The sequence below is a fragment of the Glycine max genome, chromosome 19 (assembly GCF_000004515.6).
Source record: "Glycine max cultivar Williams 82 chromosome 19, Glycine_max_v4.0, whole genome shotgun sequence".
Lineage (NCBI taxonomy): Eukaryota > Viridiplantae > Streptophyta > Magnoliopsida > Fabales > Fabaceae > Glycine > Glycine max.
Window position 1 is genome coordinate 37,254,665 of NC_038255.2, and position 25,520 is coordinate 37,280,184.

At 32.3% G+C, this 25,520-nt stretch overlaps 3 protein-coding genes and 1 pseudogene across 4 annotated transcripts; all 4 read right to left on the reverse strand.

The window, feature by feature from the left end:
• Positions 1 to 3,738: 3,738 nt before the first annotated feature.
• On the reverse strand, positions 3,739 to 5,730 carry LOC102664319 (disease resistance protein RGA2). Its single transcript, XM_026127159.2, has one exon. The coding sequence runs from the start codon at positions 5,578 to 5,580 to the stop codon at positions 4,816 to 4,818; it is 765 nt and encodes a 254-aa protein (XP_025982944.1). The 5' UTR covers positions 5,581 to 5,730; the 3' UTR covers positions 3,739 to 4,815.
• A 435-nt stretch (positions 5,731 to 6,165) lies between these two features.
• On the reverse strand, positions 6,166 to 7,800 carry LOC112997630 (putative disease resistance protein RGA4; annotated as a pseudogene).
• Positions 7,801 to 7,952: 152 nt separating this feature from the next.
• Positions 7,953 to 11,948, reverse strand: LOC100800077 (beta-glucosidase BoGH3B). 2 transcript variants are annotated; one of them, XM_006604183.3, is made up of 10 exons: positions 11,795 to 11,948; positions 11,250 to 11,492; positions 10,945 to 11,149; positions 10,264 to 10,354; positions 10,045 to 10,190; positions 9,518 to 9,761; positions 9,316 to 9,420; positions 9,030 to 9,212; positions 8,718 to 8,922; positions 7,953 to 8,603 (listed from the first exon to the last, which is right to left on the reverse strand). In XM_006604183.3, exons 2-10 carry the CDS (start codon positions 11,482 to 11,484, stop codon positions 8,107 to 8,109), a joined length of 1,911 nt encoding a protein of 636 aa, XP_006604246.1. In that variant the 5' UTR covers positions 11,485 to 11,492; positions 11,795 to 11,948; the 3' UTR covers positions 7,953 to 8,106. The 2 variants fall into 2 exon arrangements, with proteins under 2 accessions (XP_006604246.1, XP_003554030.2); XM_003553982.4 differs by lacking the exon at positions 11,795 to 11,948 and adding an exon at positions 11,688 to 11,777.
• Positions 11,949 to 14,852: 2,904 nt separating this feature from the next.
• Positions 14,853 to 19,395, reverse strand: LOC100777415 (beta-glucosidase BoGH3B). The gene is made up of 11 exons (XM_006604185.4): positions 19,203 to 19,395; positions 18,958 to 18,997; positions 18,441 to 18,683; positions 18,133 to 18,337; positions 17,493 to 17,583; positions 17,273 to 17,418; positions 16,398 to 16,641; positions 16,200 to 16,304; positions 15,928 to 16,110; positions 15,616 to 15,820; positions 14,853 to 15,506 (listed from the first exon to the last, which is right to left on the reverse strand). Exons 3-11 carry the CDS (start codon positions 18,658 to 18,660, stop codon positions 15,010 to 15,012), a joined length of 1,896 nt encoding a protein of 631 aa, XP_006604248.1. The 5' UTR covers positions 18,661 to 18,683; positions 18,958 to 18,997; positions 19,203 to 19,395; the 3' UTR covers positions 14,853 to 15,009.
• Between the last annotated feature and the right edge of the window lie 6,125 nt (positions 19,396 to 25,520).

A 25,520-nucleotide genomic window follows, 5' to 3' on the forward strand; every position in this document is an offset into this window, starting at 1 on the left:
GAATCGAATTCAAACCAAACATGGAACATTGCAATATTTGAATTTACCGACAATTAATATGTATTGTTTTAAAAAAATAGGGTCCATATAACCAAAGCAATTCAGGTATAATTAGAATCAAATAACTTTAAATCCCAATAATGTAACAATAATGATGGCTCTGATACCACTTGTTGGAATTTTAGGGGATCCTTATAAAATACCAATAACCACTAGTAACACATTACGTTAGATTATCAAGAAGAGTTTTAGGAATGCCTGGATCCATAATGATTGATCAAACAAACGCAGTGAAATCTGAATCTGTAGGTGATTTCTGATCAATGCGCTCTTCTTAGGATCTGTTACGGAATGTTGTAGAGACAACGGATAATCGACTAACAACATAACTGGTAACTTCATGGTTCTTCCTCAACCGGAACTTCTTTATTCCTCAGTAGGACTTTTGTAACTCTTCGGATGGGGAGACGAGAAACTATGTGTGACAACTCAGTATATTGGGGATCATAACCTTCTTATAGTGTGTTAACTTAATAGGATTCTCATTATCCCTTAATGGGCTAACACTGACATCTGCTCATTTAAGTTTACATCATCTAATTTAGTTGTCTAACAGACTCACTTAATTTGATCACATAAAATAAAACCCACAAATGATAAATAAATAATATAATTGTCTGATAATATTAGTCCACATTAATTATTGGAATAAAAAATTCCAACAGACGTGACAACTGACGATTGTCAAGTGTAAAAAAAATGACTTTTCAATTTAGTCTTTGAACTTAACAACTTGTTGTCATTTATGTCTTTGAATTTAATCATTTACTAATATTTTTGTTCCTAAACTTAGTTACATAAAGTTATTTTGGTCCCTAAAAATACTCTTAGAATTTTTAATTGAGTCTCGTGTATATTGTATACTCTAACATGACAGGTGACAAGTACCTTCTCTATTGAGAATATAATGGGTGAACTATATTTTTAACTTATAATGGGTTAGGTCTTCTAATACTTAACAATTAAACAACAATATGAAAACTGCAAAGACCGAAAAAAATAGGGACGAGATGTACTACATTTGTCCTATCGAAAGGGTATGTATGAAAATGATTGTCACTTTTATTTTCCTTCCTTTCATAAAATAGATTAATTAACTAATTAATTAATTAATCTAATATTTCACACATATTAATAACTTGATTTCGATAGAAGATTGATTTGGAACTTATAGAATATTGTTAATAATGTTTTGGATTTAATATTTACTATTGTGATATAATCACTTATAAATTAATTTCATATTTATAGTATATTTAAATGGCAAAATTGTAGAAAATAGAAGTGACAAAATATGATAATGTCTATACTAATAATTTCATGTAATATGAGACTTAATTGAAAATTTGAAAAAGTGCTTTCATGGACCAAAATGATAATATGTGTTAAGTTCAAAAATCAAAATGTCAGTAAGTGATTAAGTTCATAGATTAAAATGATAGTAAGTTGTTAAGTTCATAAACTAAATTGAAAAGTCAAAATTTTGACATGTGATAACTATTAGTTGCCACATCATCACTAAAGATGTCATGTAGGCACAACTATTTGAGTTAATGAAGGAGACTTAAATGGTAGGACAAATTTTGTCACACTTTTTGCACATTCGAAATAAAATTTTAATTTTTCATTTTTCAAAGACCTCACTGTCTATGCCTAACAAATTCAAGGACGAAAATTGGTATTTACCCAATGAATGTACCTTAAAATGCAGTGTCACGTGAAGAAAAACATACAATGTTACCATTTTTTAAAAAAATTCTACCAAATTTACCCTTATCTTACTCTTCCGTGTTTATTAGTCTTATTTTCATCCCATCATTATTGTTATTTAAACCTTATCTAAAAACTTATTTTCATTCTATTTTTATTATTCTTTAAACTCTAATTTTGAACCACATCTTCATCCTATTTTCATTGTATAATACTTTCTATATCACATGTAACATTGTGTTTCAAGGTACATTCGTCACTAATTTTATCTATTATATACCTTAATTGCAAAGCAAAACTTTTGACAATGGCTTCCCTTCTTTAAGTGCGTTCAAATAAGCATTCATTTTCTAATCCGGGTTTACTCCATCAATTATTGCAGGTTGTAGTGTCATATAGAGGGTAATTAAAATATAAAAAGGGAGAATGGGGGTATACTTAACAAAAATAGCCTTTAAATAGCACTTACCTAAAAGAATTGCGACACACCCATTCAAGAAAAGAGCCCAAACAAAGTCCAACATGAATCCCTTGCAATAATAACTGAAGGCTAAAAAATTGCAAATGATAATTTTGGTACTTTAATTTTTAACTTGTGATTTTTATTTTTTTATTTTTTCCCACTATTTTAGTCTCTACATTTTAATAAATTTATAATTTTAGTTCACTTCCTAATTTTACATATATTTATTTATCTTATTCTTTATATTTTAATTAATTAAATTGTTTTATTATGGTACCTTAAATTAATTTATTAGGTTTATGGTTCAATTAAACCAAATAAAAAATGAAACGTATGCAGAATTGATAATTAGACTAAAATTATAAAAAAATTAGAATGTAAGAACTAAGTTCATAATAGTTCTTCAAAAAAAAGAAAAGATCCGTGAATAAAAATTACAAGAACCATAAAATTATGGATCAAGAATTAAACTGTACCAATATTGTAATTTAACTTAAACTAAAATATCTTCTTACTTTGTTGGAGCGTGTCTAAATGTCCAACTTTGGTGTTCAACCGAAGGGTTATCTATTAGGTAACGTGCTAGAAGTGAGTTATAACTTATAAGAGAGTGAGATGCAAGTTCATTTTATATATAGGTTGAGTATTTTATTCATACAACTTTGAAAACACCAAATGTTCTTTCTTTTTTACAGTAGAGAAAATAAGAGCAAGAAACAGACAGGATTACACTATATAGTCCTGATAGAGAGCGTCCAATACAAAGTCTGGAGCCAAGCTCCACCTAATAAAATCATGATCATACGAGCTTCTTGGCTCGCAAATCGCAGCATCCATCTTCTAGCAGTCTCGAAGTACTTTGAAAACATACACTACTAATTAAGCTGTGTTTGATTGTATGTTTGTTATTTAGAAAATATAGGCACAAGACTAACTGTTTGAAGTTGCAAATAGTAAATCAACAACAGTTTCTTCCTATAGTCAACAGAAAAAAGAAAAAATAGATGGGCATATAACCAAATAATATACACGGACATGTTTTATTTGCTTGTTATACCTACCTACAATGGAACTTTTATGAAAGAAGCTAATATGCTAGCACTCACCATATGCAACACAAAAGGACTGATACGTTATTTTATACCTCTTTGTTTTTATGTCTCAAAATGTTAGAAATGATGGGAGAATATGAGACAAACACAATTGAAAATAAAAAGGCTAAATTATCAAATGTTTTTCTTTGGCAGATAAGAATTGTGGACAGATATTTTGGTGTTGTTTTTTCAGTAAAACATGACACCTAGTACACGATATATTTTCATTGTCCTTAACAAATTGAAAAAAAAAAATCCAAAACATTACACTAGTGTTTTAATTGAAAAAAAATATTCCAAAAACATCTCTAGAATAGCACCTAAGTCTTGTCCTTAACAAATTATCAAACACAAAGTGTTTTCCTCCCATCCCGCAGGACTTCTTTCCACCACTCACAGGCTTGATAATCATTAATCAAGAAGCTGAAATAAGTTAGATACATTTACAACAAAATATATGTCTCCATGTATGAAAATATTAAATTAAAAATAGGAGACTTATCAACAAGTCTGAATGCATGAACGCGACTTTCCTCAGATCGTGTGCAATGTATAACATAAATAACTACTTCTGCCCATGCCTTTCCCCATTTCCTTGTCTTTATACTTTCTTTGCTTTTACAATTGCCAGAGAACTGAGAAGCATACATTAGTAATCACCAAAACAAATGCAATGCTATCTAAATTCTTGGAAAAATCTCAGTAGTAAAAATTGTTGATGCTAATGTGCTCCATTTAATCACATCTATTAGGTCAAGATTCTATCTCTACATACCCTCTTGGTGGAACAGTAACCTAAATTTCTTCTGCACTGCATGCCCCTCATTGAGGATCTAACCTTACACAATTGTAAAAGCGTTAGATTGTTAAAACTATAATTTGATCACCCTCTGGATCTCGATATAAATGAAAGAGGAAGTATCAATATTTAAATTACACAAAATAAACATATTTTGAACAGCTAACAGTAACTGTGGCTCTAAAAGTAATCGCGCCTTCGTCAAACTCAAATTTCTTTGCAAGAAAAAGAAAAATAAAAGAGACATCACCATACTAGTCTGCATTATTAGTGTTTTGATAGGAGATGCAAGTGACTCCAAGTTGATGTGAGTCATGTGAGCACACATCATAGATTTCAAAGAACATAAGGGAAGTTCCACAGAAGTAAGACATTGTATTGATTCAATATGAAGAAGATACAAAGGAAATGAGAGGGTTTGAGCTGTATTTATAGAGCTCATTAGAGAGCCTAACAATCTAACTAACAAACTAATTTTCAACTAACCAGTTTTCAAATAATATCCTGTAACATACATCAAACAAACATCCATAGTGCAGTCTGTAGTGAACTGGCATAATCATCAAGGACATAAATCAAAAACAAATTGAGAAAGTGCTCAAGAACAACAACATGCATTATGGAAACCCAAAAACAGAAAGGCCTTCAACATTTATCAGGGTTATGAAAGCTCTCCACTTTCTCTTCCACTAACTCTTCTTCCAGATATTCTGTTCACCAATCCTAATCTGTTTGATGTGTGATATTTGGTTCCAATTCTCTCCAACTTGTGGCTTGTATTTGTTACATAATTCAGGACAATCTTCAATTTTCAAATGTTCAAGGGCAGTGAGGCAATGGATGCCATCTGGAAGAGACCGCAACTTTGGACAATCTTTGATAAAAAGTAATTTCAGAGAAGTTAGTGCTGGCAGCCAATCCGGAAGCACCTCAAGATTGCAAGATTGTAGCACTCTGTTAGTACCAAGGATATTAAAGTGTTTAGATCCTTGAAGCCAATGAGACAAAGTCACAAGCTGTGGCAAAGAATAAAAAAATATTGTTTTTAGCCTCAAGTTGAAATTTTGATCTTCTTGGTCATTGGACAATTCCAACTTCTCACAGTTCCTTACTGCCAAAATCTCCAATGCAGGAAAATGTTTACTTTCAAGTCGCATAGACTTTAATCTGTTACCGCTACTAACATACAATGCTTTAAGAAAAGGGAGTTTTATCCCTGAGAATAAAGACTCCACATTATTGCAAAATTCAATACTCAAATGTTCAAGAGAACTCAAGTTTGAAATTGCGTTCTCTGGCAAAACAGATTGCTTTGTGGTCATGTCAAAATCTCGAAGACTAATCAAGTTTCCTAATCTTTTGGGCAAAGTTTCAAGATTTGTACACCCACCAAGAAACAACATTTGCAAATTTTGGAGCTTACATATGGAACCAGGGAGTCTCTTAATTTTCATATTACCACTAAGGTTGAGATATCTTAAATGCTTTACCTTCCCAATGGATGTAGGCAAAGTTTCAAATGTACAACAACAACAACAACGCCTTATCCCACTAGGTGGGGTCGGCTACATGGATCAACTTCCGCCATAATGTTCTATCAAGTACCATACTTCTATCCAAATCATTAAGTTCGAGATCCTTTTTTATAACCTCTCTTATAGTCTTTTTGGGTCTTCCTCTGCCTCGAATTGTTTGTCTTCTTTCCATCTGGTCCACTCTCCTCACTACAGAGTCTACCGGTCTTCTCTCTACATGCCCAAACCACCTAAGTCTATGTTCCACCATCTTCTCTACAAATAGGCGCTACTCCAACCCTCTCTCTAATAGCTTCGTTTCTAATTTTATCCTGTCGAGTCTTACCACAAATCCACCGCAACATCCTCATCTCCGCTACACCTACTTTATTCTCATGTTGGCTCTTGACCGCCCAACATTCTGTTCCGTACAAAATCGCCAGTCTTACCGCAGTCCGATAAAACTTTCCCTTTAGCTTGATCGGTACCTTTGCATCACATAACACCCCCGATGCTTTTCTCCATTTCATCCATCCTGCTTGAATGCGATGATTCACATCCCCTTCAATTTCCCCATCATCCTGTATTACAGACCCAAGATATTTAAACCGTGTGACTTGAGGGATAATATGTCTCCTATTTTCACCTAAATCCAAAATCTTCAAGTATTTATACACTGAAACCAATGTAAAGAAAGCTTCACCTGTGGCTCCCACACCTACTGATTTTGCGGTGAGTGATCGTGGCAAATCATTTTCAACAAAAGATAGATGCCGAACATTCTCAGGTATACTTCAAATGTGGGAATTTACAAGTAGACACTCACCTTTTGCAACAAGCAGGGCAAGATCATGCACCAAATGATGTATTCGAAATGAATTAAAGGGGCCATAGTTACAAAATCTTGAATAAAAGATCTCGACAGTAGTTCATACAAATACTGATTGGCAATATCATCCAGTGTCCTGCTCTTTTTTGGTGATGCAAGAAGTCCCAGTGCACTCCAAAGCGAAGCTACAGACAAACTGTTGAATTGGTAATCCTTTGGGTAAAGGGAAAACAAAGCAAAACATTGCTTCAAATAGGACAGCATGAATCATAACTTAATTTGAGTGCAGGTAAAATGTCATAACTTTTCTGTGGTAAATTCCATATTTCATTGTCTCTCACATATTCCCACTCATTTGACTCCAATTTTGAAAACAGTAAACTCCCTAATGTTCTCAATACCAATGGAACCTCTACATTTTTTCATAATTTCTCAGCCAATATTTACCAAACGAGGACACTTTTCCTCTTCTCCTACTTTAAATGCCCATCTGATAAATAAAGACGATGAATCCTCCAGGGAGAGACCTTCTAAAATGTGAGGGGGAACTGTGCTCATCATGGAAGCTATGGAGTGACTACGCGTAGTCACTAGAATTTTACTTCCTGCAGAACCTACTTGTATTAAACAGTGCAACTCAACCCATTTAACATAGTCTTCATTCCATACTTTGTCCAAGAAAAGTAAGAATTTTTTACCGTCAAGTTTGTTTTTCAATTGATTTTGTAGTTGCTCCAGATCAAATATGTTTAAATTCTGTTGGCAATGAGGAGCACGAGCATCAAAAGCAGAATCATTAGCAGAGTTGATGATTTTAATAATCAATTGCTTGACATAAAACCATCCCCGTAATGGGGATAACAGAGAGACCTTTATGATCATCCATGGGATTCTGCTGCATCAAATGCCGTATGATCTCGCCTTTGTCTTGTTCCCTTCCTATTACATCTGAATCAGTCACATGGGAGTGTGCCATTTCTCTCCTATGCACAACACCTCTCCCAACATCAATTGTTTGAAGACCAAACTTATGCCTATCAGCTGTAACCTTGTACAGTCTCTTGCTGACATATTTAATTTGTTGAGCCATCATATAATGAAAAACAAGTGGATTAGAAGTTGAGAATAAGCCACCTACCTTGGTTTTGGTGGTGCCATGAGCATTGACCACTTGCTTTTGCAGTGTTTTGCACTCAAATTCATCGAGCGCGTCTTCGGTGTCAGAGAAGACATGTTTGAGCTGCCTCAGCCATTCCCGCAGCTCATGGTTCTGCTCCTGCTTTTGCTCTGCATCCAACAGCACAGCCTTGACTGATGAGAGTGTCTCTGAACAATACTGCACCTCTCACTCTAACAGAGTAACAGTATTTTAAAATTTTCCTTCACTAAGGTTGCAATAGTACATAGCGGACTCATTTTGCATTTAATGATAATGAGAACGATATTAGGTGTTGAAATAGGCCAATAGATATCGCAATCTGTATTGAAGGATAGTAAAATAGCTAATTGATAAAAATTTATCGTTGAAATGTTGCAAAGATAATATAATTAAGGTAAATTTGTAATATTTTATCACATGTTAGTAAATAAATCCTACCCTCTTTTATTGTTTATAGTTTTACATAAAAAAATATACATCAAGAGGAATAAAGGGCCTTAGAAGGTTTGGTAGAAAGGCCAAACCCAAATGGGAAGAGGGGATCATAGTGAGGATCTCCAACATTCATTGGCAGTTGATCAACAGTTTTGAACCATGTCCTTGGAAGCTTTCCAGTGAAACCATAGCCGCCATATAAAACATCAGCCACACCTTGGCCTTCGCTACCTGGGAGCCATGCAGCAACAAGTGCATCTATTAAACCAACATATGGTTCAATAACTACAGGACGACCAGAAATAATGATAACCACGCATTTTATTGCTCCACAGACATTTGTTATGATCTTAGGACCAGGTTCTGGGATTGTCAAGTTCATGCTGTCACCATACATTTCAGCATAAGGGTGCTCCCCTACTATAACTATGGCATAGGAAAATCCATTGGATTTGACAAACTCTACATCAGGGTTCTCCTTGTAGACCACTGTGGTTTCAGGATCAACAGTGTTTTTCACAGCAGTGAGAATTGTAGTCCCTGGTCATACAAAGGTTCACAAGAACAATAAGAAACAACAGTAGACAATATATAGTTGTTAATGACAGAGATATAAATTATAATATATATATATATATATATATATATCTTTACCTTTGAGAAGATTGTTTCCACTAACTCCTTGCCATTCTATGGTCCAGCCACCACACTGATATCCTAGATTATCAGCATGGCTTCCCGCAACAAGTATTTTTGGCGACTTTTTAGGAAGAGGCAATAAAGGCTTGTCAGCAGATTCACCATTTTTCAGAAGGACCATTGATTTCCTTACTGCTTCCCTAGCCAAATTTCTGTGTTCCTGTTGAGAATTTTGGTAAACATTTAAGAGTTACAAGGTGATCACTATATCTAATTGTGAACTTGGGGAAGCTAAAGGAAATACTTGAGGAAAACAAAATAGTTAACCTGGATTCCTAAATATTTGACCAAACTGTAGTCAGCAAAAGGGTTCTCAAAAATACCCATCATCAACTTAACCCACAAAATTCTTCCCACTGCATCATCAATTCGACTCATGGGAATGTGCTTATTTTTCACCAACATGGTTAGAACATCTATGAATTCTGTGTAATGCTTTGGAACCATGAACTGCAAAACCAAGCAAAGTGTGTGATAAATGATAATATTAAACGTGTCCTCTTTGGATATACATCAATTCAAGCTATATCACGTACTTTTGGCCTAAACTAACCATGTCAATGCCAGCAGAAACTCCTGCTTCAATTGAATAAGTGATATTTGCACGAGGTGGAGAGGTGATCCTATCAAGACCCTCAAAATCTGAAATGACAAAGCCCTGACGTAATCCAAGAAAAGGCAAGGGGTTATTTAAAAGTGTGCAAATATAATGATAACAGGTTTCAATGCAATAATCAACAAACAAATTATTTTACCTTGAAATGGAGAGTATTCTTGAGGAAGCCAGTAATAAGATCATGGTGAGCATGCATTTTTACTCCATTCCAACTGGAGTAAGAGGCCATAATGGTTGCCACACCCTTGCTGATTGAGCTGAAGTAGCCTGGCATGTGAATTTTCATCAATCCATCTCTATCTATAACAGTGTTGTGCTCATCAATCCCATTGATTGTTCCACCATCACCCACGTAGTGCTTAGCACAACCTATAACTTTTTCTCTGTCCAGCAATACATAAGTATTTCAGAAACTAAATACTAACTACAAAATCAACAGCATAATTTAACATAGGAATTCTATCCTGTTCTGATGCCTAGTAACTTTCTTTCTAAAGGTTAAAGTTAGATGTTAGAATTAGAACAGGTAAGTATAACTCGTGTTCTATGGACCGTTTAACAATTCAATAGAATTAAGCGCAAGAATATCAACTACCAAGGTTCAAAACTAACTGATACTGGAACAATCATATCAAAATAAAGTTATTTTGTTTTCAAAATTCTTACTTTCCAGTGATAAAAGGGACACCCTTTGGTGAATCATTAGGGATGTCCCCTTGCAATCCTGGTATAATTTCAGTCATAGCTTGAACTAGTTCAGGATCTTCACTGAAGCTTTCATAACACCGACCCCATCTTGGATCTCTACAGACCTACAATGATTATAAGTCTGTGCTAAAAGATCTGTATAAGTTAAGATTAAAAAAGTTGGTCGTAATTACTTACTGCTATACAAGGTGAATAAACATATTGAATTCCTGTTGCTCTAACTTCAAGGGCAGTTGCAGCTCCAATTCTCTTAACTAGTTCAGGGTCCCTAACCAGCAAAATGAAAATATCCAATATTACCTTTTGTAACAGTAAGTGTATTTAGAATAACAATAGATAATTTGTGCGAAAGGAAACCAGGCAAAACATATATTAAGTTTAGGACAATAACATACCAGAGTAAAGCATTTATTGGATACAAACCAGATAAAATAATTAAATTCAGTTTCCAGACTAGAATGTGCAAGTCTGACACAAACCTATCCTATGCATGTCTGAGTTGCTTTAGAATCTGTTGTAATTAATGCCTGAATTGGTTCATGATCAATTGATCATGGTTCAAACTTCAAATATTAGAATCAAGTATAGGTCTACAGAATATAATTTTTAAAAACAAAAGGCTAAGACATATGGAATGCTGCTAAAGTCAATGGACTTTTATTTGTTCACTCACTTTCTTTAATATTCATTGTGCATCCCTTCTCTCTTACCATCTCTTCCATTTTTTATTTTTTATTTATCATTTCTCACTCTTTCTCTCTTAACATTTTTCTTCTCTTCCTATCACTCTTCCTTTTCACCCATCGCGTCTCACACCCTTATGAGACAAACATTACTGATATCAAATTATCAATATACCTGGTAGCTCCAAGGCCAATATTGTGAGGAAAAATAGTTGCGTTGTGAACCGTGTTGTGGCCATGAACGGCATCAATCCCATAAAACATTGGAATTCCGAGCCGGGTTGATAAGGCACCCTTCTGAAATTCATTCACCATGTCAATCCAGGTTTCAGCAGAAGCCTGTGGAGCTGGAATACTCCCTCCCTCACTCAATACAGCCCCTACTCAAAAGACAAATAAGTTCCATTTTTAGCCAATTGAGTGAACATACCACAAACAAAAGGGGAAAGAAAAAAACTAAGAAAAGGGTCTGGTGATTACCAATAAAATACTTCTTAAGTAAATCAGCAGATACATACTTGCGCTCAACCTGCAACATTTGGCCAATTTTCTCCTCAAGAGTCATCCTGCTAACAAGATCCTCAACCCGAGTATCAGTTGAGTGTTTAGGGTTCTTGTACTTCATGTTTTTTGCATCCAACAACCCTGACCAGTTAACTAGTAGCCAAAGCCCCACCAACAAGATGGAGATTTTAGCCATTCCCTCCAGATCCATTGAAGGTACTGAAACAAATTCAACAGAATATGTAAAATTCAATGTCCATAAAAACTTAATTCCACTTTGCACATAACTCAAATGCACCAAATTAATCCTTCAATAATGAAAAACACACAATCTCTAGCACAGAAAGTCAGAAACTAATTGGTACACAGAACACACTGCTCATTAAGGCTAACAGAAAGCCAGCAATTCATTACTTTGAGACTCAGACTCATAGGCTTATAGAACGAGCATTCAAACACATTTTTTTAAAATTAAAATATCCTATGTCTAAACTTGTTCAAGTTGTATCATAGTATCATACCTTGGGTTTATGTAGAAACTAGAAAGGGGAGTTTGCCTCAGGTATCACTGCAGAAAATGAAGCATCGCCCATCACTGATAATGCTGATATTTATTATTATTAAAGTATGGAAAGATGAGTCAGATGAAATTAAGAGTAGCATATATATATATAAAAAAAAAAAAAAAATCTTTCGCTGTGTTTGGATCTACTATACTACTATAGTCTATAGTAATTCATAATCATGTTAACATATAAGTAACCTAGATTTTTATTATCGGTTTAGAATTGATTTTTGAATAAACAATTTAAGTAATTTTTACATTAGATAAAAAAAAATAATGAATTTCATTTCTAACTTATTTTTAAAATAAAAATATTTAAGTAGATATTAAATCACTTTAAAATTAATTTAAACCAAAACTTATTACTATAAAATGTATTTTATTCAAAAATCAATTTTAACACATTTTATAAATGAAGAAATCTTTGAACAGATACTGCACAAGTCCACGTCCAATGGGAAATTGGGGGGAATCTTAAGAGACCAGTGTCAGTATCTGTCACCTGAAAGCAGTCTCTAATTATTAACACACAAGTGTCAAAGACCGAACACTTATAAAAATATTAACGCAAAAGGCCGGCCAACAGAAACTATATTTATATGGAAATGTTATTGTTTTCTTTTACCTAAAAAATGCTACATTGGTTAAGAAATTACAAGTTGCTTTTATTCGTTAAAAAATTGGGTACCCAACATGATAAATATTTTTGTTTCTAATTTAATTTAAAAAATGATTAAACAAATGAAAACATGATAAAACACCATTTTGTTACTATCATGGGACAATTTCTTCTCCTAGTACTATTTAAAAGGCATACATACCTTCATTCCTTTCTAATTGATTGGAACTTATTTAGTTAAATTTATTAAAAATGATGAAATTTGTGGGTGATAAATCATATTTGATGATTTTCTCTCTTAATCTCTAATAAATTTTAACAAATTAAAAAAATGTTTTTGAAGGAACATCTTAAAAAATGTGTTACTACACTCCTTGTTAATTAATAATAGAAGTAACTAGGTTTTTTTTTTATAGGAAAACGTACTGAAATTTTTTATTCTAACTTTTATCTTTTTTATTTCAAAACACACGTTAAATTAACAATAATTATAATATATTAAAATATATAGAATAATATATTATATATTTTAATATACCATAAAACTTATTTAATATATAAATATTAGTGTTATAACAGTTTTAACATTATTAATTGTATTTATGATATATTAAAACATGTAATAATATAAATAATTAATATTAAAAATTTTATTTTAGTAAATTTTATATTATTTTATTTTGTGTTGTCCATTATCTACCAAACGATGTACATGACAAAAATTTGTTTTGTAACTTTGTCTTGGTCATGTATTGTTCTTCACCTTTTCGTATCAAATGTACCCTTAAAATATATATTTTTAATTAGAGAGTGACAACATTTTCTCATAATTTCTAATGTAAATTTTTAAATATTTGTTTTATTTTAATTTTTTAACTAATGTCTTAAAGATTTTGATCAACAACCAACAAATTGTTGGTCTGGATGATGTTGAACTTGATTTCTTTAAGTAAGGTCTTAAGTTCAAGTTTTGTGAATAAAAAAATAAATGTAGTTGAGAGGGGAGATCTCACTAAAGGCGATCAACTAGATTTTCCAGCAAAGATTAATCATCAACTAAACTAACAAATATTTCGTATCAATGTCATGAATAAAAACAAGACTTTGGTCAACAAAACTTATCTTTTTTTCATAGTTATGGTAATAAGATTTAAATTTTAAATCATATATATTTTTTCTAAATTTCTCTATCGACAAACTAACTTTAGTGGGTTAGGAAAGTGTACTAAGTAGAGCCTAATAGCTTAGGAAAATATTACTATTGTTGCATATTTTATATAGGTAAAACTATATTTATATGAAAGATTGATAAATTATTTTCTTGATGTGCAAAATATATCAAATAACTTTTTACTGTAATTATAAAAAAAAGACCACTTTCCGGTTCCAAAATTGGTTAAAACTTGTTAGTATTGTTATTTTGTGAGTTTGTTGGATATGTATAGAAGGTCAGATCACCTAAAAGTGTTTGGTTACTTAAATTTAGACTATGTTGGATGTATGGACTCATGGAAATCCACATTTGGATATATTTTTTCTTTTAGCTAGAGGAGTGATCTCATGAAAGAGTGCAAATCAAGCTGTGATTGTTACCTTCACCATGGAAGCTGAATTTGTGGCGTGATTTGAGGCAACAATTCAAGCATGATGGTTGCAAAATTTTACCTATGGGTTTGGAATTGTAGATAGTATGGTCAGGCTGCTAACTGCTGAGGATTTAATACCTTTAGTTGTAATGCTTGTACTTGCATAACACTTGAAAATTCAATTAAAGTTGTGGTTTTGCTCTGTTTCTTGTCATTCACATTATATAATGTACTGGCATGATGTATCTTTGAAGGGATATTAAAGACTCAAATTACAGGAACAAGAAAGACTCATTTTTCTTTCTGAAATGAAATCACAAAAAAACTGTATCAGAGAAAGAAAGTTAAAGACACACTTCGCGTAAGGTTTCAGAAGAAGTGAAAAAGCCACATTAAGAGAACATATCTACATCATCATAAATACAAAGAAGAAAATCCAACAGGGGAAAAAGCTTTCAAGTAAGGACATAATTAGAGATCAAAGTGTCTGCATCAAGGATTCGGATAAGTTCTTGAAACCCTCTTGATAGATAATGAGGAGCAACGAGAATGATGATATCTAAGATCCCAAGTTCTTTAGTGTAATTTTCATTATTGTTGAACCTGAAGAAATCTATGCTCAAGATTTGTCAGGACAGGAAAATAAGAAGAAAATATAAATGAACTAAAACAATTTTACCTGAAGCAAGAAAAAGAAATCTCTAATATAAAAAATATGTTTATTGATGCTGAAGTACAAGTATGAGATTAAGTTTTACATCGTGAGGAAATAAGAATGTTGAACACCATATAAGTGAAGACAAGACCTATAAACTTGAGTCTTAAGATTTTGGATTAAAGTGTGATGCCAAATTCATTTATGTGGTTGCTTATAACTCATTGATATAAATTTTCTCAGTGTTTATTCCCCTCAAACGCACAACAACAAATGAAGATGATATACACACACACAAATAAAGATGATAACTACTCAGAGTAAAAGCCCTTAGTAGGTTTGGTAGAAAGACCAAACCCAAATGGGAAGAGGGGATCATAGTGAGGATCTCCAACATTCATTGGGAGTTGATCAACAGTTTTGAACCATGTTCTTGGAAGCTTTCCGGTAAAACCATAGTCACCAAATAAAACATCAGCCACACCTTGGCCTTCACTACCTGGGAGCCATGCAGCAACAAGTGCATCTACTGAATCAACATATGGTTCAATAACTACAGGACGGCCAGAAATAACGATAACCACGCATTTTATTGCTCCACAGACATTTGCTATGGTCTCAGGACCATGGTCTGGGATTGTCAAGTTCATGTTGTCACCATGCATTTCAGCATAAGGATTCTCTCCTACTACAACTATGCCATAGGAAAATTCATTGGATTTAACAAATTCTGCATCGGGGTTCTCCTTGTAGACTACTGTGGTTTCAGGATCAACAGTGTTTTTTACAGCAGTGAGAATTGTAGTCCCTGACAATACAAAGGTTCACAAGAATAATAAGAAATTAGAGTTGCAATATATAATTGATAATGATATAGAGATATAGTTAAAAAAAGAAAAAATATATGGTCTCTTTACCTTTGAGAAGATTGTTTCCACTAACTCCTTGCCATTCTATGGTCCAACCACCACATTGATATCCTAGATTATCAGCATGGCTTCCAGCCAAAAGTATTTTTGGCACCTTTTTAGGAAGAGGCAATAAAGGCTTGTCAGCGGATTCACCATTTTTCAGAAGGACCATTGATTTCCTTACAGCTTCCCTTGCCAATTGTCTATGCTTCTGTTAAGAATTTTGGGAAACATTGAAGAGTCACAGGGTGATAATTATATCTGATTGTTAAATTAGGGAAGTTAAAGGAAATACTAAAGGAAAACAAAATAGCTAACCTGGATTCCCAAATATCCGACCAAACTGTAATCAGCAAAAGGGGTCTCAAAAATGCCCATCATGAACTTAACCCATAAAATTCTTCTCACCGCATCGTCAATCCGACTCATAGGAATGAACTTGTTCTTCACCAGCATGATTAGATCTTCTATGAATTCTATGTAAAGCTTTGGATTCATGAACTGCAAAACCAAGCAAAGTGTGTAACAATATTAAATGTGTCCTTATTGGAACTATATGCATCAATTCAGGTACTTTTGGCCTAAATTACCATGTCAATGCCAGCAGAAACTCCTGCTTCAATTGAATAAGTGAAGTTTGCGTGAGGTGGTAAGGTGATCCTATCAATACCCTCAAAATCTGAAATAACAAAGCCCTGGTGTAATCAAGGAAAAGGTAAGGGGTTATTTAAAATTGTGTCCATAGGATGATAAACAGATTCAATGCTATATTCGACAAAGTATTTTACCTTGAAATGGAGAGTATTCTTGAGGTAGCCAGTAATAAGGTCATTGTTAGCATGCATTTTTACTCCATTCCAACTGGAGTAAGAGACCATAATGGATGCCACACCCTTGCTGATTGAGTTGAAGTAGCCTGGCATGTGAATTCTCATCAATCCATCTCTATCTATAACAGTGTTGTTCTCATCAATCCCATTGATTGTTCCACCATCACCCACGTAGTGCTTAGCACAAGCAAGAACTTTTTCTCTGTCCAGTAACATGAGTATTTCAGTAACAAAATACTAACAGAACCAAAATCAATAGAATGACTTCAAATAAGAATTCAATAGCATGGCACAGCCAAACCTAAGCAGCATATTGATTTAGGTACAAAGTCTTTCATAATTTGCTTTAGGGAACAAACTATCTATTCCCTTTTAATCATTTGACCTATTTCGTCCTAGCGGCTCATGTAAAAAAAAAAAGGAATGAAACAAAAAATGAATAAAAGGAGCGAGAAAAGACAATCAACTTTACATATATTGTTCTGAAGCATAGTAACATTGTTTCTAAAGGTTGAACTTCCATGTTAGAACAGATACAGCATTAGGATATGGAGAAGATTTGTGAAGCTACTCAAGATCAAGGTTTTAAATTGTAGTCACAGTGGTGTTAGTTTTGTCCCAATTTTTAATATTGAGGGGAAATTGCAAATAAATGAAGCCATTGCAGCTACAATTGCGGTCATGATGTGGTCATGAAGAATAACACTTTTTCTATGGACTGTTAAACGATTTAACAGAATTAAGAGAAAGAATATCAACTACCAAGGTTCAAAACTAACTGATACGGAAACAATCATCTCAAAATTAAGTTATTATGTTTTCAAAATACTTACTTTCCAGTCATAAAAGGGACACCCTTTGGTAAATTGTCAGGGATGTCCCCTTGCAATCCTGGTATAATTTCAGTCATAGCTTGAACTAGTTTAGGATCTTCGCTGTAGCTTTCGTAACAGCGACCCCATCTTGGATCTCTACAGACCTACAACGAGTATAAGCCAGCGCATAATGATCTCTATTAGTTGAGATCATAAAAAGTTGGTTGTAATTACTTACTGCTATGCAAGGTGCATAAGTATATTGAATTCCTGTTGCTCTAAGTTCAAGGGCAGTTGCAGCTCCAATCCTCTTAACTAGTTCAGGGTCCCTAACCAGCAAAATAAGAATATCCATTATTATCTTTGTAACATGAAATGTGTCGATTACAATAAGAATAGAATAATTTGTGCTAAGGGAAAATCCTGAATGACTTACATACCCAAATTCTCCATCAATTAAAAAAATTATGACAATAACATACTAGAGGAAAGCAGCTTTTTGGGTATAAACCAGATAAAATAATTATATTCAGTTTCTACATTAGGACGAATTAGGCCGTGCAAGTCCGATACAAACTTATGCATGTCCGAGTTACTTTACAATCTCTGATGACTAATGTCTGAATTGTTTCAACATCATGGCTTAAATAACAGAATCAGGTATAGGTCTACATTTTGTTTTAAGAAAAGCTAAGACATATGAGTGCTGCTAATATCAATGGGGTTTTGATTCTTTCACCCTCACTTTCCCTTATATCTCTTCTATCATTCTATCTTTATTCTTCCTTTTTTTAATCACATCTCTCACATTTTCTCTTCCTTTGGCCTATTTCAAACCCCTTTAAGGGGTGAGACTAACATGATCGATATCAATATACCTGGTGGCTCCAAGACCAATATTGTGAGGAAAAATGGTTGCGTTGTTAATAGTGTTATGGCCATGAACAGCATCAATCCCATAAAACATTGGAATTCCGAGCCGGGTTGATAAAGCACCCTTCTGAAATTCATTCACCATGTCAATCCAGGTTTCAGCAGAAGCCTGAGGAGCTGGAACACTCCCTCCCTCACTCATTACACTCCCTATTCAAAATACAAACAACTTTCATTATTGGCCAATTTAATGAATACACAATAGAACAAAAAGGGGAAAGGAAAAAAAAGTCTGGTCTAGTATGGTGGTTACCGATAAAATACTTCTTAACCAAATCAGCAGATGCATACTTGCGCTCAATCTGCAACATTTGGCCAATTTTCTCCTCAAGAGTCATCCTGCTAACAAGATCCTCAACTCGAGTATCGATTGACTCTTTAGTGTCTTTGTATTTCATGTATTCTGCATCCAACAACCCTGTCCAGCTACCTAGTAGCCAAAGCCCCACCAACAAGATGGAGATTTTAGCCATTTCCTTCACACCCCCACTAGGCACTGAAAAAGCAAATTCAACACAATATGCAAAACTCAATGTCTATAGAAAAACTTGGTCCATTTTGCACATAATTCAAATGCCCCACATTAACCCTTCAATGATGAAGAACACAATCTCCAGCACAGAAACTACATTGGACACACACTGTTCATTATTGCTGAATGCTGACAGAACCCCATCAATGCATTACTTTGAGACTCAGAGTCAGAGACTTACAGAGAAACATTATAAAACTTATCTAAGCTGTATAATACTAGTAGTCATTATTCATACCTTGAGTCTATGTGGAAAGGGAAGCTTGCCTAAGATGTCACTGCATAAAATGAAGCAACAACCATCACTGAAAACACTGACATTTATTGTGAAAGCATGGAAAGAAGAATTGGTGGCAGTGGCAGAGGTATAGAAATCGGATCATTACTATTAGCGTATTGATAAAGAAATCTTTGAACAAATACTCCATATGGGAATCTAACAAATAAAAAAAAAAAACAGAAAAAGAGGAGGGTGAATGTTACCTTGAAGCAACCACTTTATCAAAGGCACTAATGTCAGCAAACACTTCTATTATAATAATCACACAAATACACAATAGGCCAGCCAACAGAAAACATATTTATAGGGAAGTGTTAATGTTGTTGCGTGTTTTATTGGTAAACTATATATATACGAAAGATAACAAAATTATTCGGATCCAGACCCAGTTTTTAGGACCTCCAACGGGAACTTAAATAGGCACATATGGTTATGCAAAAATACTAAATAATTAATATTTATCGTATTTAGCAGTTTAGAAAAGAAGACGACTTTCCTGTTACGGAATCGGTTAAAACTTATTAGGTAGGAGAACTCACGTGGTGAATTCATGAATATAATTTTGAAATTTTTAAAGAAAATTTACACATGTATAAAGAATAGTACTTTTGCGTAAAATATCATACAATTATACAACTCCACTTAGTGGCGGATCCAACTTAGCAGGTGAGATAATTGTCCATAATTTATATTTTAATTTCATTTTAGTCTTTATAGTTTGAAAGTGATCTTTTTAGTTCTTATACTTTTTATTTTAATTTTTTTAGTCCTTATCATCAAAATATAAGTAATATTATCAATTACAATTAATTACAAAAATATTAACTAGTAATTCGTAACTAATTTATCACAAGATAATTTGTAATAAAAAAATAGTCTATACTTTATAACTAATTTTTAGCTAATTATTTTTTTTTTTGTAATAAGGACTAAAAGTTAATTAAAATATAAATTATAGGGACTAAAAAGATCACTTTCAAATTATAGGGAATAAAAGAAAATTAAAATATAAATTATAAGGACTAAAAAGACCACTTTTAAACTATAAGAACTAGAGAATTAAAACGTAAACTATAAGGACTAAAAAAAACAACTTTTAAACTATAGGGACTAAAATGTACGAATCGTGAAACTATAAGGATCAAATGAGTAATTTAACCTTTTTTCTATTTTTGTTCCAAAAAAATGGTATTGCTCTCATGATTCACGAGATAATCTTCATAAATGAATATAATAAATTATAAAAAAAATCAAACAGAAAATAAATTAATATTAAACTTACCACTTCACCTTTCTAATTTTTAATAGTATTATCAATAAAAAAATCATATATCTAATGGCGGATCTTGATAAAAAAAATTTGGGGATTAAATAGTTAAACAAATACACTTAAGATCTTGTACCGCTTCATTTATAAAATAAATTTTATACTTACTAAAAGAACATAAAAAAAGTTGTGGGGCCATGGTGGCCCCCACTCCTATGAAACTTAATCACTATATATAGGAATACAAGTGGTTTGAGTTGAATTGAGTTTTGTCTATTTTTCAATCCTTAATTGGGTTGAGTTTATTCATTTTTTTGTTAATCCAATCCAAGGAACTACTATTCCCACTAGTAGTGCTATTGGCACTACCAAATGAGATGAAATGTCTCTTTTCCCCTACAACTTCCCACTCCCCTAACCCCAAGCAGTGTCTCCTTCCTCCAGTCGTGTCATCACACCACATCACCTTTCCCCAGTCGCGACACGTTCAAGATCTAGTGGCATCACATCGTGCGCGACCCCTTTATTGTGCCACCACCCAATCACACCATCTTCACCCTAGATCTGAACATAAGAGGCTCCGCGCACGTGACCCCCTCCACCATCATGTCATCCGTGCACCTCACCGCCACGATCCACCATTTTTGTATTTTGTTGTTGGTTTTGTTGAGGGGTTTATGGGTTTGGGGGTGAGGTGCTTTGAATTTGTGTTGCTGAGGGGTCAATGTATTTTGGTTGGTGGGTTTTGGAGGGGGAAGGAGGGCTATGGGAGGGGGGAGGAAGGGTTGTAGAGAGGGGGATATAGAGATAACAACGAAAATATGATTATGTTGTTGTACAATGTACAATAGAATCATATTTTTTTTTCAGTTGAGATGTTTTGAATATGTGTTGTTGAGGGATTAATAGACTTGGGATGGTGGGTTTTGGAGGGGGAGGAGGGGCTGGAAGGAGCAAGGAGGAAGGGTTGCAAAGAGGGGGAAGTTGAGACAACAAAGGAAATACAATTATGTTGTTGTACATCGTACAACAAAATAGTATTTCCATTGTTTTATTTTTTTCACCCCTCACTCAACAACGAAGGCAAGGTTTTGTTGTATTAGTGTGCAATCGAAACATGTTTTTGTGGAAAGGACAATTTTGAAAAAATATAAAAAAACTATCCATTTGGGTAGTGACATTAGCAAAGTTGGTAGTGTCAATAGTTGTTCCTCCCATCCAAATTTAGTTGGATTAGATTGAATTTATTATTGGGTTGATTCATTAAAAAAAACTATCATATCTTTAAGTCTTGAAAAAGAAATCTTCAAACTAAAAAATAATAAGGATATTTTTTTTGTTGCTAGAATAGTAAGGATATTTTTAAAAATTATTATTCACTTTTTTTTATAAAAAGCTGGCTTATATTATTTGACGATAAATATGAGCAACAATACAATCTGGCATAACATCAAAATAATAAGCACTAGCATAGAAATTTTCCACCTTAGCCAAGCTATGAGCAACATAATTCATTTGTCGCCTAATAAAACAAACAAAAACATTTGATAATTCTAGAAGGAGCTTGCGACATTTGGTGATAATGCTTCCAAAGTCTGAATTAATATTCATAAAATATTATATTATTCATATGATAAACAAAAAAGTATCATAAATATATATTTAAAGTACCACACATAAACAATGTATTATCTTAAAATAAATATGAAAAGATAAACTTCAAAACAATGTATCACCTTAAGATAAATAATGTATTATCATGAGAAATAGGTGTTCTTAGTTTAGAATTTCTATATTGATAATTTAATTGTATGCAGATTGAGTTAGGTTTTAGTTGAGTTGAAAACTCCAAACCCTTCACCGAGTCCAATTTAATTGGATTCATTAAAATAAAATCAATAAAATTCAATGATTCAGTCTAACTCACAAAAATCTAATTAGGTTGGATTGAATTGGGCTAATTAGTGGATTGGATACCTATCCGCTTAACTTGAATTCAAAGATGAGCTCGTTAAATAAAAAAAAATGAAACTTGAGTTTATTCAATTGGTTCATGAACCAACTCGATATATAAAACTCTCTATTTATATTTAGATCTATCTATCAATCAATCTATGGTTATATGAAATATTTTATATTATTAAGTTCTTATAATTATTTTTAGTTAATTTAATATTTTTTTATAAAATGAATAAATAAAAGCATGTACAATCAAAGTTAACATATATATATATATATGTATATATGTATGTATATTATTAAATTGATATAAATAAATTTTTGATTAATTCCATATTGATTTTATTTTTACATAAAATAAACAAATAAAATATGTAAAATAATTATAATTTTAAATCTAGTTGAGTTGACGAGCTAAACCAAGTTGTTTGTGAGTTAGAGTCAAGTCAAGTTCGAGTTAAAAATAAAGATTCATAGCAAACTTGAGCCTAGCTTCAAGTTGAACCATTTCTTATTGAGTCGAGTCAAGCGAAACCGAGCACGACTCAACTCAATTCATTTCCATCCCTGCTGGCATCAAGCTATTTTACCTCCCCTACAATATCATCATCGTAGTAGAGTTTAACCACCAAGTTCGGAATGGATTGGTGAGGTATCTCTACGCCTAGGACACTAAAATATGAAATCATGAACAAAGAAAGGCATGAGATAAAAGCAAATATATTGGTTATTCATTGTGAGGCCCTAATTTTCGATTTGGAAGGGACACCAAATGCCTATGCCTTTCCATTCCTTGGATAGACAAAGAGGACGGGCAGTGTTTTTGTTTTTTCATGTAGGATTCCATTTTTTCCTTTTTTTCAGAGGATGACAAATATTTCTCAAAACATGGAGTGTGAATCAAACCCATGTTTGAATTGAAATTGAGATAAAAATGCACACTTTTTCCTTCTAATTTCTTTCTGAATCAAGTGTATTCATATCTGAAAGAGGTTGACAATAAGTTTCTTCCAAGTGGACTATTTATCCTTCTTTTAGAGATGTTTCAAAAATGTTTGCAATAGAGTAAATAACTTCATGAAGGAGTAGATAGTATCGAATTGGAAAATGAAATTTTTTTGTACCATAAGAATAGAAAAACTAATGTAGTATGAAATACAAGATCATTTTTTATACTATTCTAAGCATGTAAAAAATGTCATAATTATTATTTTAGGCTTAAATATATATTTCTGGTCCTTGTAAGTTAATTTTTTTTTCATTTTCGATCCTATAAGTTCATTTTTTTAATTTTAGTTTATATTTTTTTCAATTTTGATGCTTGTAAGTGTGAATTTATGAGGATTATAAATAAAAAATTTAAAATCTTACAAGGACCAAAATTAGATAAACACAAAACTAAAATGAATAAAATATTTTACAGAAACCAAAATAAAAAAATATCATCTTACAAAAACTAAAATAAAAAATAGTAACTAACAACGAACACAAATATATTTAATTCTTTTTGAGCATTCGGCTAAATTAAAAGCTACTTTATTCAGGATAAGAAAAGCATACAATCTTCGATATCAGAGCAAGATGTGACATGAATAGCAAACTGATTTGATGCACTACTTTATTTGGGATTGATTACCCTCCTTGAATATGTTTCATTTAAGATAATTGTATGATTTTGATTAGCCAATGTAGATATAAAGTTAGTAGTTTATTTTTTTTTTGTTATAAATTTAAATAGTAATTTTTATATGTATATGTTGTTAAATTTTAATATTACTTTTTTCTTATATTTATGTATAAATTATTTTCATAATCAAAGAAAGAGAAAATAGGATTAAATTATTGTTATATAAGTTACAAATTATCTTGAAAAACTTATTGAAATAAGCTGAAGACAATTATAAGTTATAAATTATCATAAAATCTTCTAAACACAAATAAGTGTTTAATTATATCACAAGATGAATACAAATCTAAATTACTTATATTTCAACTTATTATAATTTGTTTGAATTAAATATTTGTATATTCTTTTATGTTTTTAAAATATTTTAAATTTTACTTAAACTAAAAACACTGCTTTAATACATTAAATACTTATTAATTTGTAATATAATGACCTTTCTTTATCTTAACATTTTGAGAGAAAAAAGTCTTATTAAAACGTATTTTTTTATTGGCAAAATATAATATGTATTAATAAACAACATGGTACCAGGGGTACCAAACAAAAGGAACATATATACAAGAAGTTACTACATAGAATGCAGCTCACAATTGATGTCATTCTCACAAATTCTTATTAAGACGTATTATTTGAGAAAATAGGCACGTATACAAAAAGTATAGACCAATTGAATTTTATAGTATTTGTATGATAATGTTTTGTTTTTCATCATGATATATTAATACTGATGTAAGTATTTAATTATGAGAGTTAATGATTAATTTTTATCAAAAAATTTAACTAACAACTTGACTGATAATTTGATTACATTTTTTCTATCAATAAAACTCGAGTTTGAGGCGTTGTTCGAGGAGACTAAGCTCGATTCTATAATGACCTAAAAGCCGCTACATGATACTACTTCTCTTTAATATAATTTATCTATGAAAATGATAGTGAATTTTTTCACTTTAAATCAACAGTTAAATAACTCAACCTCAAAATAATGCACCTTGCATTGTATAATCCACTAAATGAAACCATGTGATGTGCCTAGTGACGCTACAACATACTATTGACAAAACCTTAGACGTTCAACACTTATACACACACATGTACACAATTTTGTCATAAAGGTAAATATCATAAACACCTAAGGTGGTTAACATAAATCAAGAGAAAGACGAAACATGTCTTCGTGCCCATGTATGCCCTCCACGGCCACAATGTTCTCAAGATAAAAATTCATATCATCTAACCATTTATTTTCACGAATTAGATGTATGATATCATCATAATCATAATCACATGTGTCATAATGCAAGAGTAACTTTCTCAATATAAATTTGCATTAATATAATTTAAAACTCGATTGATAACAATCATCTAAACTTTTTTATCTTTAAAATGTGGCATTTAAAAATCAAGCAATAACAACATTCAACCCACATAAGAGAATATCATATGTATAATCATCATAAATCACAATTAGGTATCACCATTATGATTCAACCATCAAATATCACATTCGAAATCCAACAATCAAGTATCACCATGCAATGATAATGCAATGAAATCTAGACATTTTCTACACAATTCACAAGTCATATGCAAACATTTCTTACAATC